We start from the raw sequence: 11535 nt of genomic DNA, 5'->3' as shown, positions 1-11535 counted from the left end.
GCCTCTCGCTTATTTGTGATTCACTGACGGACTCTCAACGTACCTCATCTTGAAAGCAGACCCTAAGGACCCATTTGTTATATTAGGACAGAGAACCTGGGTACCACAATGGTCATGATTGGGGGTTGAGGTGGGAGATTTACTAGGGAAGGGGTAGAGGGTGAAGTCAGAAGATGAGAGTTGACATAACGGGAACAGAAAGGGAAATGGAGGCCTCCCTTAAAAAAACCTGGAGAGGGGGCTCCGTCAGAAGCTTAGAGAAGGTGAATAAGTGAGACAGTGGTGACGTACAGAAAGGTGGGGTGGAAGGGAGGTCTGGAGGAGAAAGAGAGCCTTCGGAGACATCCCCTGAACAAAGGGACTATCTGACTTCCAAAGTTTTTCGGACAGAGGATGGGAAATTTCACTATGAACTCAGTGCTAAGGACCCAGGTGCTGGCCAAGACCACAAACTCATCTGGCAGCTCTGAGGGGGGAGGGGCTGGGCTTGCTTCCATCCTCTATGGGGTCTATGTGTTTGCACAGCAGGGATTGTCTGCTGCAGGGGCACAGCTTGAATTCTGGGAGCAAGGCAGCCATAGCACCGGCGATCCAATGGAGCTTGGCAGCAAGCTGCTGTAAAGCAGGAGATGTCAAAGCAGGAAACACAGGACAGATACGGAAAAACGTGGGGCTGAGTGAAAGACCCAAACACTCAGCACAGAGGTCCAGTTTCTTCAGTTAAGCCCACCTGCCAGACACTCTGTAGTCTCTCCATACACATCGGCGTGGGCAACGTGTTCAGACACACAAGCCTAGGGGGTGGTATTTCTCACACAGATCATAACAGTGTGTTGTTTAGCTCAGCTTAGTCATACAACAGTTTATACATGTTTTAAAAACTCTTCCTCTGTGGCCCACCCACCTGTGGCAGGTGAGAGAACTGGCCCCATGAGTGGAAGAGCTACTGGTCCTCACACCCTGTCAGTGTGCTAGATCTGACTCCATTGTTGGGGGACTCAGGTGAGTAGGCCCTGAGAACAAGAGAGCAGGAGAGCTGACAACCCCCCCCCACCCGCACGTGCCTGGCAGTCTGTAGCATGGGTGAGGGAAATATGCCCTCCCCGCTCCACCCTTTGCTATCTGCAAGAGAGAAAGCAGGCCTTAAGGTCACTAGTATGAAAGAATTAGCTCTGCCCCTCACCAAATTCAGCACATAAGAGAGCAGTGGTGGGTGCTACACCCCTCCTGAGAAGCACACTAGAGCTGACCTTGTCGTCCTGGGTACAGGTGAGCCAGTCCTGAAGGTGTGAGAGCAGGGGAGATGGTCCCCTTCCTCTCCCCTGGAAGGTTCCCCACAGCAATTCAGAGAGGGCCCTATACCTTGCCTGGACAAAATAGTAGAGCTGGCCCTGGTGATGTTGAGTGTGGGTAAGCCAGCTATGAGGACCCGAAGGCAGGAGAACTGGCCTCGCTTATCAATTCGGGTGGTATTGGTGAGCTAGCCCAGGCAGTGCTGGAGAGCTTGTCCAGGTATTGACGGTGAGGGGAACTGGTAGCTACCACCCAGCTCCAGAACCAGGGCTACGGGTTAGCCCACCCCAACATCCTCCTCATCTATGAACTGTTGGAGCATGTGAAGGGGCTGAACCTCCAGCTCCAAAGCAGCAGGATCTCCATGACAACACCAAGGTATTGAAGAAGACCCCCAGTGAGAACCCATTATCAGCAGGGTAGCAGAAGCCAGAGGCCTTGAGCCAGACCGATGACTCCAATGAGCCCTTGTAAGAGATGAATGGACTCTGTGTGACTCAGCGGGCCTCACTCCAGCTTCCACGGTGAGATTTCTTTCCTTTCTCTCCTCTTTTGGCTTGCTATGTTTGGTCCTTGGTTTTTCTTTTAAATTTTGTTTTGTGGGGAGGTTGCAAGGGCAGAGGGAGGATGTAAGGGGTCGGGCAGATTAAGTGGGATCAGAATGCATGATGTGAAATTCACAAAGAATCAATAAAAGTTAGAAGTATTTAAAAAACCCTTTTCTGCATGGGAAATGTGTACATAAATATTTGCACATAGATCTGTGGGGGGGAGAGGTCTGGCTCCGTGTGTGTGTGTGTGTGTGTGTGCGCGCGCGCGCGTGTACACACAGGGTCTTGTACTAAACTTAGAGTGTTCACATTTGACTGTAGACTGAAGCTCTGCCTGTTTTGGTTCCCAAGTGTTGGCCTATGCTTTCCCGCTGATGGACCTTGCTTTTACATGGTTTTGAGGGGTCTGTACTCGGGTTGTCATGCTTGGCCAACTAAGCTATCCCCCTACCTGATGATAAATATATTTGTTAGTTCTCAATCTGAAGAGAAATAAGAAATTTTCAAAGACGACATTTAAATGTGAGTCAGGATGGTGAGCGAAAACCCACCCTCTTTATCAGGCTAGTGATCCTCAAAGCAAAAATGAGGGTGACTCATTCAAGGCTCCACAATAAAGAAGACTCTGTTCATCTGACTGCTCTCAGCTTGGGGAGGAGAAAGGGGGCTGTGCCCTCCAGTGGAAATTCTTCAAGTGTCCATGTAAATTCTGCACCTGACCTTAACTGCCACCCTCCTACAGGCATTGCAGAGATGGGCCCTGGAAGAAGGCCATCTCCTTCCTCTACCTCCAGCAGAGCCGTCTGCCCTGAATAGAATTCGGGGGCAAGCCCAGGGACATATCCAGCAGTGACACCCTCAGTCTGCAGTTCACGTCCTCAAGGCCGGATAAAAGGCCGTGGACTGAAGAGAGGAGGAAGCAATGGCAATGACACTCAAGGCAAAGGCAGAGGTGTGGCTGGCAAGACCCTGGCAGTGCCTGCGCAGGACAAGGGCACTGGGCACCACAGCAACCCTGGCCCCCAACACACTGCAGCCCTTTGAAGCCATCCCACAGTACTCCAGAAACAGGTGGCTGAAGATGATGCAGATCCTGAGGGAGCAGGGCCAAAAGAACCTGCACCTGGAGATGCATCAGGCCTTCCAGGAGCTGGGACCCATTTTCAGGTAAGGGCCTTCCTGACCCTTAGCTGAGCACAGACAGAGCTTCCTGGGCCCCTGGTTGCTCAGGCTCTGCAGGGTATGAGGGGCTGCACTCTCCAGTAGGCACCAGGCACTCCTTGCTTAGGGAGAAAGGGAGGGAGCACAGGAGGTTATGGACCTGACTCATGGAGACCATGGTTCTCCACATGGACAGGGAAAGGCACTGCTTATGGCTGAGAGGACAGAGTGTCAGGAGTGCTGAAGTGGAGACAAGTCAGGCAGACAGTGGGAGGAGCCCTCCTGGGGGGAGAGCCAGGGCTAGGGGAGGCTGAGGTGAGAGAGCACACAGACAGGGCTGAGTTTGCAGGGTGCTCAGGTGGAGGACGTTCCCCCCGCCCCCAGGAAGGCGCTGTTCTTCACCACATAGGTACAGCATAGGAAGAACACAGGTTGTGTCTGTGATGCTGCCGGAGGACGCTGAGAAGGTTTTTCAGGCAGACAATACACAGCCCTACCGTATGATCATGGAACCCTGGGTGGCCCACAGAGAACACCGTGGCCTGAGACGTGGCGTGTTCTTGCTGTGAGTGGACATTGGGAATGAGGAGGGAGGTGAGACTGTGGTTCTGAACTCAACCAGGGCTTCTCCTCTGTGGGAAGGTGGTGTAGGTCAGGTGGGCAGAGCTTGACAGCCCAGCCTCCTTTCTCCATGGGTGTGGCTATGCCAAGTCCACCTCAGACTTAGTGACCTCTCTCCAACACACGGAAACTGTGTTGAAAGAAAGAAGTGGGGACAGGACTTGCCGAGCCTGCCACCCCTTTGCCCCAATTTCTCTGAGGGGCAGAAAGATGGGCACAGCCTGGGCCAGGCCTTTCCTGAGAGGTGTCCATACCTCTACTCTGTGCTCTGCAGAAATGGGCCTGAATGGCGCTTCAACCGACTGAGGCTGAACCCAAATGTGCTGTCACCAAAGGCTGTTCAAAAGTTTGTCCCCATGGTGGACATGGCAGCAAGGGACTTCTTGGAGGCTCTGAAGAAGAAGATGCTGATGAATGCCCATGGAAGCTTCTCCATGGACTTTCATTCCAGTGTGTTCAACTATACCATAGAAGGTGTGTGGCCTCGGGAAGGTTCCAGCTTGAGGGATATGGGGAAGGCAGAGGCCAAAAAGGAGGAAAGGGGAGAACATTGAGACCAGGGACTGCCTTGGTCAGTGATAATATTCTCTCTGCAGCCAGTCACTTTGTTATTTTTGGGGAGCGACTGGGCCTCCTTGGCCATGACCTGAACTCTGATAGCCTGAAGTTCATCCACGCCCTGCATTCCATGTTCAAGACCACCACACAGCTCATGTTTTTACCCAGTGGCCTGACTCGCTGGACAAGCAGCCGGGTGTGGAAAGAGAACTTTGAGTCCTGGGATTTCATCACTGAGCATGGTGAGGGCCACTGACCTGGGCAGCACCATGGGATAGAGGGACAATGATCCCATGATTCCCATTCCCATTCATGTCCTTCAAGGAGCTGTGGCCGCTTAAGACCCTTCTGTGGTTCCACAGTGAGCTTAGGATTGTGTGACCCCACGAGGGTTGCACACAAGCAGGGATACTGAGGTGCCAGGGACACGATAAGCTGGGACAATGAAGGAGAAACCTGTCCCAGCATCGTGACCAGATGTTCTCTCTTCTTATTCAGTCACGAAATATGTCAAGAATATGTATCAAGAGTTGGCAAAGGGTCGCCCACAGTCCTGGAGTGTCATATCAGAGCTGGTAGCAGAGGGTGCTCTGCCAATGGATGCCATCCTGGCCAATTCTCTGGAACTCATCGCTGGAAGTGTGGACACGGTCAGGATCCCACGGAGCATAATTCCACCGTGATGCCCCCTGCTGTTCCCCCAAAGCACAGTTTCCTCCTCACCTGGGTCCCCCAATCTTGTTCCCTCATCATAGCCATTCCCCGCGAAGCCAATGAAATGTCCGAGTAAAGGGAAAGGAACCCTAGCTGGAGAGTTTGTAGAAAAGACCTGCACATCCAAGACCAGGCACAAATCAGGTTAGAAAGCCCACACAAGCAGCAGACTGCCCTCACTTCCTCCAATGCATGAGCATGCTGTAGGGTTAGGAGGGCAGCCGGGAGTGAGCAGAGTGAGCAGCCCAGAGTCCTCTGTTGAACTGTGGAGCTGGCATTCCAGTCAGTGGGAGCTTGAGACAGATGGAAGGAAAGGCAAGGCGGATGAAGCGACAAACACCCAAGCTGCCCGCTGACGCAGAAGGGGGAAGATCGCAGGGCGGCCTCTAGGAAACGTGGGTCCAGGTACAAGATTCCTGGCAGTCAAAGGACCCTTCTCTGAGAGACTGCTCTGGGCTAGGCTTCTTATTAGGAATAGAGGCCTCAGGTTCTAGAGAAGGAAGAGTCCATGACACTCCCACCATGGAGGGAGTAGTATTTGGGAGGGTAATGAGGACCAGCACAGGGCTTGTGGGAGTGAGAAGCCAGAGCTGCAGGAACAAAGCAAACAGAGATCAGAGAGCCTATGAAAAGGAGTCTGAAAAGCCAGAGCTGTATGCACAGACAACAAGGCCTGGGGAGGCAGCAAGCTACCTGAAGCAGGGGCCAGAGGGCCAGATGAGGCCAACAGGGATCTGGTCCCCATCACGAAGGGCCAATAAGACAACACAAAGAGCGGCTGATATGCCCAAGGTGGAAGCTGGAAGCAGACCGGTGACTTCAGGGAGACACCTAGGAGACTGTTTCTATGGGCCATACCATTGAAAAATGCATTCTAAATCTAGAAGCTTAGGGCTCACACCAGTCAGGAAGAGTCAGTGTGAAAAGCTGTGACCCATTAGAGGTTTGGAAGTAAGGCCAATCTCGAGGGGCATGTGGACAGCCAATACAAATCAAGTGTTTGGGAATGTAGATGCGGGAGGCACAGTTTCCTTTAGTGACACAGAGTCCATCTCAATAGGCACCAGATCAGATTGTGAGCACCCAACTCTGAAGGTGCTAAGGTGTTGGCCAGGACTGGGATTTCAGGGAACGTTAGAGGAGGAGGTCAGGGTCTGAGGGGCCTGCATTGCTGTGGCCATGCACTTCTCTAGGAGAAAGGTATCTTCACAGTAGGGATGCCCTTTGGGAGGGTCAGGCTTGATATCCGAGATTGCTCTCTGGCTCCTGCAGACAGCAATCCCCTTGGTAATGACTCTCTTTGAGCTGGCACGGAACCCAGATGTTCAGCAGGCCATTCGGCAAGAGAGCCTGGCAGCTGAGGCCAGCATCGCTGCAGATCCTCAGAGAGCTTTGACAGAACTGCCCCTATTGCAGGCTGCCCTTAAAGAGACCTTGAGGTAGGTGCTGGCTGCCCATTCCCTGCTGTTCTGTCCCTTCTTTTCTGGGGCCGAGGGCAGCCATGTTCTCTGCTCTTCTTCCTGTGGCTGGACGCTGTTGCTCCTCTGGAGGTTGGCTGAGTGCCCTGGGGGAATCTGAGGGAGGGAGGTGCAGATGTGGACAGGAGAAGTTCTCCTGAGCTGAGGCCTCTCCCATTGCTCCCCCACCTTTAGGCTCTATCCTGTTGCTGCCACTTTGGAGAGAATTCTAAGCTCGGACCTAGTGCTTCATAATTTCCATGTCCCTGCTGGGGTGAGTGATCCTCATACAGCCACCAATTGCCCTGTTCTGCGCCATCCCAAAGAGGCAGCTGACCTTGTCCTTGGCGTCTGCCCACAGACATTGGTGCTACTCTACCTCTACTCCCTGGGCCGAAACCCTTCAGTATTTCCGAGGCCCGAGCGCTACATGCCCCAGCGCTGGCTGGGGAGGAAAAGGAGTTTCCAGTACTTGTCTTTCGGCTTCGGGGTGCGCCAGTGTCTGGGGAAGCGCCTGGCACAGGTGGAGATGCTGCTCCTTTTGCATCACGTGAGCAGCTCTGGGCGGGGCCTGTGGGATGGGGGCGGTCTCCATCTGCACCTCGTGAGCAGCTATGGGCGGGGCCTGCGAGATGGCGTGTAGGCTGGATGGGTAGGAGTGGGAAACTAAAACAGACCCTCAGAATTTGTCTGAGCCTGGGCTTGAGCACGCACAGAGCGCCCACAGCGAGGGAAGGGCCTTAAGAATAAGGTGGAGCAGGATGGGACCTGCCAGGCAGCGTGCGTAAACATTGCCTAGACAGGTCTTTAAAGGTTGCTTGGTGGGTGGGTGGGTGGGTGGGTGAGCAGGGCTAGGTGAGGTGCAGGACGTCCTCTCTGCGGCATGGTGGCAGCACTGAGCAGCTTAGCAGGAAATGGACCAGTGCTCTGCCTCCCACAGTGCCCCCTTGTGTTCCAGGTGCTGAAATCCTTCAAGGTGGAGACAAAAGAGCAATCAGATGTGCAGATGGTCTACAACTTTGTTTTGGTGCCCAGCCGCAGCCCCCTCCTCACTTTCAGGCCTGCCAGCTAGTCACATGACCTGTTTTTGGTGTCTCAGGAGGCCAGCAGCTCCCTCCTGTTCCTTGGGACATTATGCCTGTGGTCATGGCTAGCTTTTTGTCTAGGATCTGACAGACTGTGATTCAAAGCCAGGGAATGGCTCTGGAGGATTACTGTCCCTTCTTTGCCACCTCCTCCCCACCACACCCAGCCTCCAACTGTGGGTCCATTCAATTGGGTCCATTTAATGGCTTTGCCTTCCTGTCTGGTCCCAAACATTCTTGTTACTCTCTTCCTGAACCCTCTCCTAAAGTTTCTTTGTATTGTATGATTGTTGTATAAGAGGAACCCAGCATCAGAAAGGACATCTCACGTCAACAGTGAAAGCCCAGGAGATCACGCGTGACACATTCTCACACGTGAAGAGAGACAGAGCTGGTTGGCTGGGAAACTACTGTGTATGTTGCACACCCCAGATGTCATGTGATATGGCTCAGAGCTCAGGGCACAGTGAATGCTCAGCAATCACCCTCCAGTCCAGTCCATGCGCAGACCCTGGGGAAATGTCCTGGTAACACAAGGTTCAGAAATTGGTTTGCAGGTTTCTGTGGTCAACGGATGAGCACATATCTCAAGTCAGACTGAGTTGGGGCATTTGGAGCAGTAGTGCAGTACCCTTCAGCCCCTGTGTTCCTGGTCTTACAGACACCACTGGTCAAAGCACAGTGCAGGGAGGGAATTTACCCCGGGTCACAAGCATACCTAACCACACTCTCTTCGCCTCATTCCTTCTTAGTAGCCCTGATAAAATAGAAACTGTATCTTATGAACAATAGAAATGGGTCTGTTTCTGCACTGAAAAAAAATCAAGCCACCCACCAAGCAACCAAAATCCAACTGGTGAATTGGCAGAAAATGCTTATAACATTCGGTATAAGGCTTTAAATTCCTCAATATAAAAATCACTTTAAGGGCTGGAGAGTTGGCTTAGTGGTTAAGAGCACTTGCTGCTTTTTGCAGAGGATTTGGGTTTGGCTCCCAGCAACCATACAAAGCAGCTTACAACAGCCTGCAACTGCAGCTCTCAAGGATATGACACCCCTTCTGGACTCCCTGGGCACCTGCCACAAGCATCTAAAGAAAGAAAGAAGAAAAGTCACTTTGAGAAGGAGAGAAAGCATCAAAACTCATGGTAAAACAGGAAAAATCTGTGAACAGGTCTCACACACACACACACACACGAAATGCAGAGTAACCTCCAGCTCTTTCTCTCTGTAGTGGTCTCTCCCAGATCTGAAAGCATTTTAGTCAGGAGAAAACACCATAAATAAATAATAAATAAAATAAAAAATAAATAAAAACACCAGATGATTCCACATTCATATGTGCTGCAGAAAACCCCAACAGAGCCGAAGGATTCCGTCAGAAAGTGCACAGGAGAGAAGAGCCTAGGGACATCCACTGTACCTCACACTGCACAAGGTGTCTTGGGTTTCTACCTAGGGGCAAAGCTAATGGCTGTTACTGGAAAAACTGGTGAAAATAATTGTCTCCTTTGATTCCATTAATATCGCTCTATAAAGGAGGTGTGTGAGTGCACACATATGCATGCATGCATGCATGCGTGCATGTGAAGACAGAAGTAGGCACCAGGCACCTGCCTTTGGCACTCCTCAACTTATTTATTGAGGCAAGGTCTCTTGCTGACCCGAGAGTACACCAGTTGGTAAAAATATCCCACCAGCGAACTCCATCTACCCCACGTCCAACTTTCATGGGATGTGTCTAAACTCAGGATCGCGAGAGCACAGCAGATGTTTGACCAACTGTGCTGTCTCCTCAGCCTGTCAAAGTTCATTTTTTGTATTGATGAACACCACATTGATTATGTGTGATGTCAGTTCCAGAGGAATTCGGCCAAGCGAGAGAGTAAATTCTTTGTACTTGTCTACAACTCGTGGGTAATTCTAAAATCACAGCAAAGTGAACAGGGAGAGATGTATGCATGGGCTATGTCATTGCCACAATTTAGTAATATGTTCTGCATGTTTATATAAAGCAGAGTGGTTGAATAAACCACGATTTGTTTTTAAGTGGCTGGACTGCCCAGGTCTCGCAGCTTGGCCTTGCAGGGAACAAGATAAGGCAGGCCAAGGCCACAGAGATCAAAGCGTCCCCTTGTTCCTTTCCTCTCAACTTTGGGTCACGTTTACATCCCTGATCAGAAACATCAAGGAAGTGAGAGATGGCTCAGTGGTTAAGAGCACTGTCCTTGCAGAGGCCATGGGTTTGGTTCCTAGCACCCACCTGGCAGCTGCAAAATATCTACAACTCAAGTTCCTGGGGATCAATACCCTTTTCTAAACACTGCAGTCACGGCACATGTGTGGATCACAGACATACATGCAGAGAGCCATTTACACACATAAAATAAGAGAGAAATTTAAAAATGAAACGTGTATGTACAAGCACACCCGCACATACATCTGCGAACAAGCCCACGTGCAGAGCACTTTATAGTCGGAGCCCTGCTCAGGCCTCAGGACACAGCTTGCTGTTTGTAAACCTCACCCAACTGAATGACATCTGTGTGACACTCAGCTCAGACAAAACCCCACCGAGTTTTAAATATGCAAATCTCAACTTGTACATTTCTTCTGTCGTCATCTCAGAGTCTTTTAAAACAGTGTTTGTTGATGTTGCCCTGAGCGAGTTAAAATAACCTGTAATAGATCAGCGTGAGTCAACTCTTACCTTACTGGTGACATGAATCAGATAACCCTGTCATTTTTTAACTCTCGACTCTTATAAATTCATTTTAATATAATGAAACTTAGTGACTTTAAGAAATGAACTTGTGAAGCAATTAAAAGGAAGTTGTACCCAAACTACAGTCCTTGGAAGAGGACTATATAAGAGTTGTCAAATAATTTCAGATTCTAAACTATTTCAGGTTATTTCTGAGAACAAGTTTTCTGAATAAAACCAATACATTAAAAAAACAGAACTTAAAAAGTCAGCTCTGAAATACCTATTTATTTAAAAAATAGGCAAATGTGTTATGAGCTTAAGAAAAAATCATAAGTCTTAGCATCCACATCAAATGTTTTAAATACATAATATAGCTATTAAACATAGAATCACAAAATAAATTATATGTTATGTGACAAAGGCTGGTAAGCAGACAGCTGATGAAAGTTAATTACTGGGGAGTGTGGACCAGATTCTGGAAAAGAAGCTGTGTTAGGAAAAACCGATTAAAACTGCAGATGGGGCTTGAGAGATGGCTCAGCACTGGCTGCTCTTCCAGAGGATCCAGGTTCAATACCCAACACCACATGGTGGCTAACAACGACCTGTAACTTCAGTTCCAAAGGACCTGACAACCTTCTGACCCCCACTGTCACTGTGCACACATGGTGTATAACACACAAATGTGCAAAGCACCCACACACATAAACAAAACAGAACAAATAAGAATATTCAAATAAATTTAGAGAAAGCTGCAGCGATGTGCCGTGGCTGGGATGCTGCAGCTCCGGAGGCTGCCTGCCTCACCTCCGGCTGTTTCGTGCTCCAGGACTTCTGCACCGAGGGTCTATCAGATGGGACTAAATCAGAAAACAGAAACCTCACACATTATCCTGGATTCTCACTAGGAACTTCTTTCTTTTCTCGTGCACAGCCTACACTGAGTCTGTGCATGGCGTGTGCTCCCCTTATTTTATTGCTTTTTTGGGGATGTCTCCTCCTAAATTTTTCATTTATGCTTTCATTTTAGTTTCTCGTCTTTCAGAGCAGCACCACCGTCCTCCTCCAGGTGACACCACAGAGCCTGAGAAAGCAGACTCTCTGGAGGTGGCCGCCAGCTTCCGGAGGGAGGTGACCGGGGTCAGGCACCATAGTTCTTATGTCATCATTTCTAGACTTTACTGTTTTATTTTATGCTTCTGACATGCGCAGAATAGACTGGAATATAGTAGAAAAGCATTTTAAATGTTCTTCACTGGATGATTCTAGTAGTTCACAACAGGGATTTTCTGAGCCATTTGCTGTAGTTCGCATGTCTGGATCTCTGAAGAATTCAAGCAGAAGCCCAACGTCATGGTCAAGGAGCTAAACAGAGGAAGTCTGTGGTA

General features: G+C 50.1%; 1 protein-coding gene across 2 annotated transcripts; it reads left to right on the top strand.

Annotated features, from left to right (window-relative positions):
• Window positions 1-2766: 2766 nt before the first annotated feature.
• Window positions 2767-7889, top strand: LOC142844676 (cytochrome P450 11B1, mitochondrial-like). Of its 2 annotated transcripts, XM_075963488.1 has the most exons (9): window positions 2767-3011; window positions 3415-3570; window positions 3901-4100; window positions 4223-4426; window positions 4683-4834; window positions 6171-6337; window positions 6551-6629; window positions 6717-6905; window positions 7314-7889. In XM_075963488.1, exons 1-9 carry the CDS (start codon window positions 2767-2769, stop codon window positions 7425-7427), a joined length of 1506 nt encoding a protein of 501 aa, XP_075819603.1. In that variant the 3' UTR covers window positions 7428-7889. The 2 variants fall into 2 exon arrangements, with proteins under 2 accessions (XP_075819603.1, XP_075819604.1); XM_075963489.1 differs by lacking the exon at window positions 6717-6905 and having other exon boundaries at window positions 2773-3011.
• Window positions 7890-11535: the final 3646 nt, after the last annotated feature.

The sequence above is a fragment of the Microtus pennsylvanicus genome, chromosome 2, assembly GCF_037038515.1.
Source record: "Microtus pennsylvanicus isolate mMicPen1 chromosome 2, mMicPen1.hap1, whole genome shotgun sequence".
Lineage (NCBI taxonomy): Eukaryota > Metazoa > Chordata > Mammalia > Rodentia > Cricetidae > Microtus > Microtus pennsylvanicus.
Note: the sequence above shows the minus strand (reverse complement) of the source record. Positions and strands in the feature narration are given on the sequence as shown.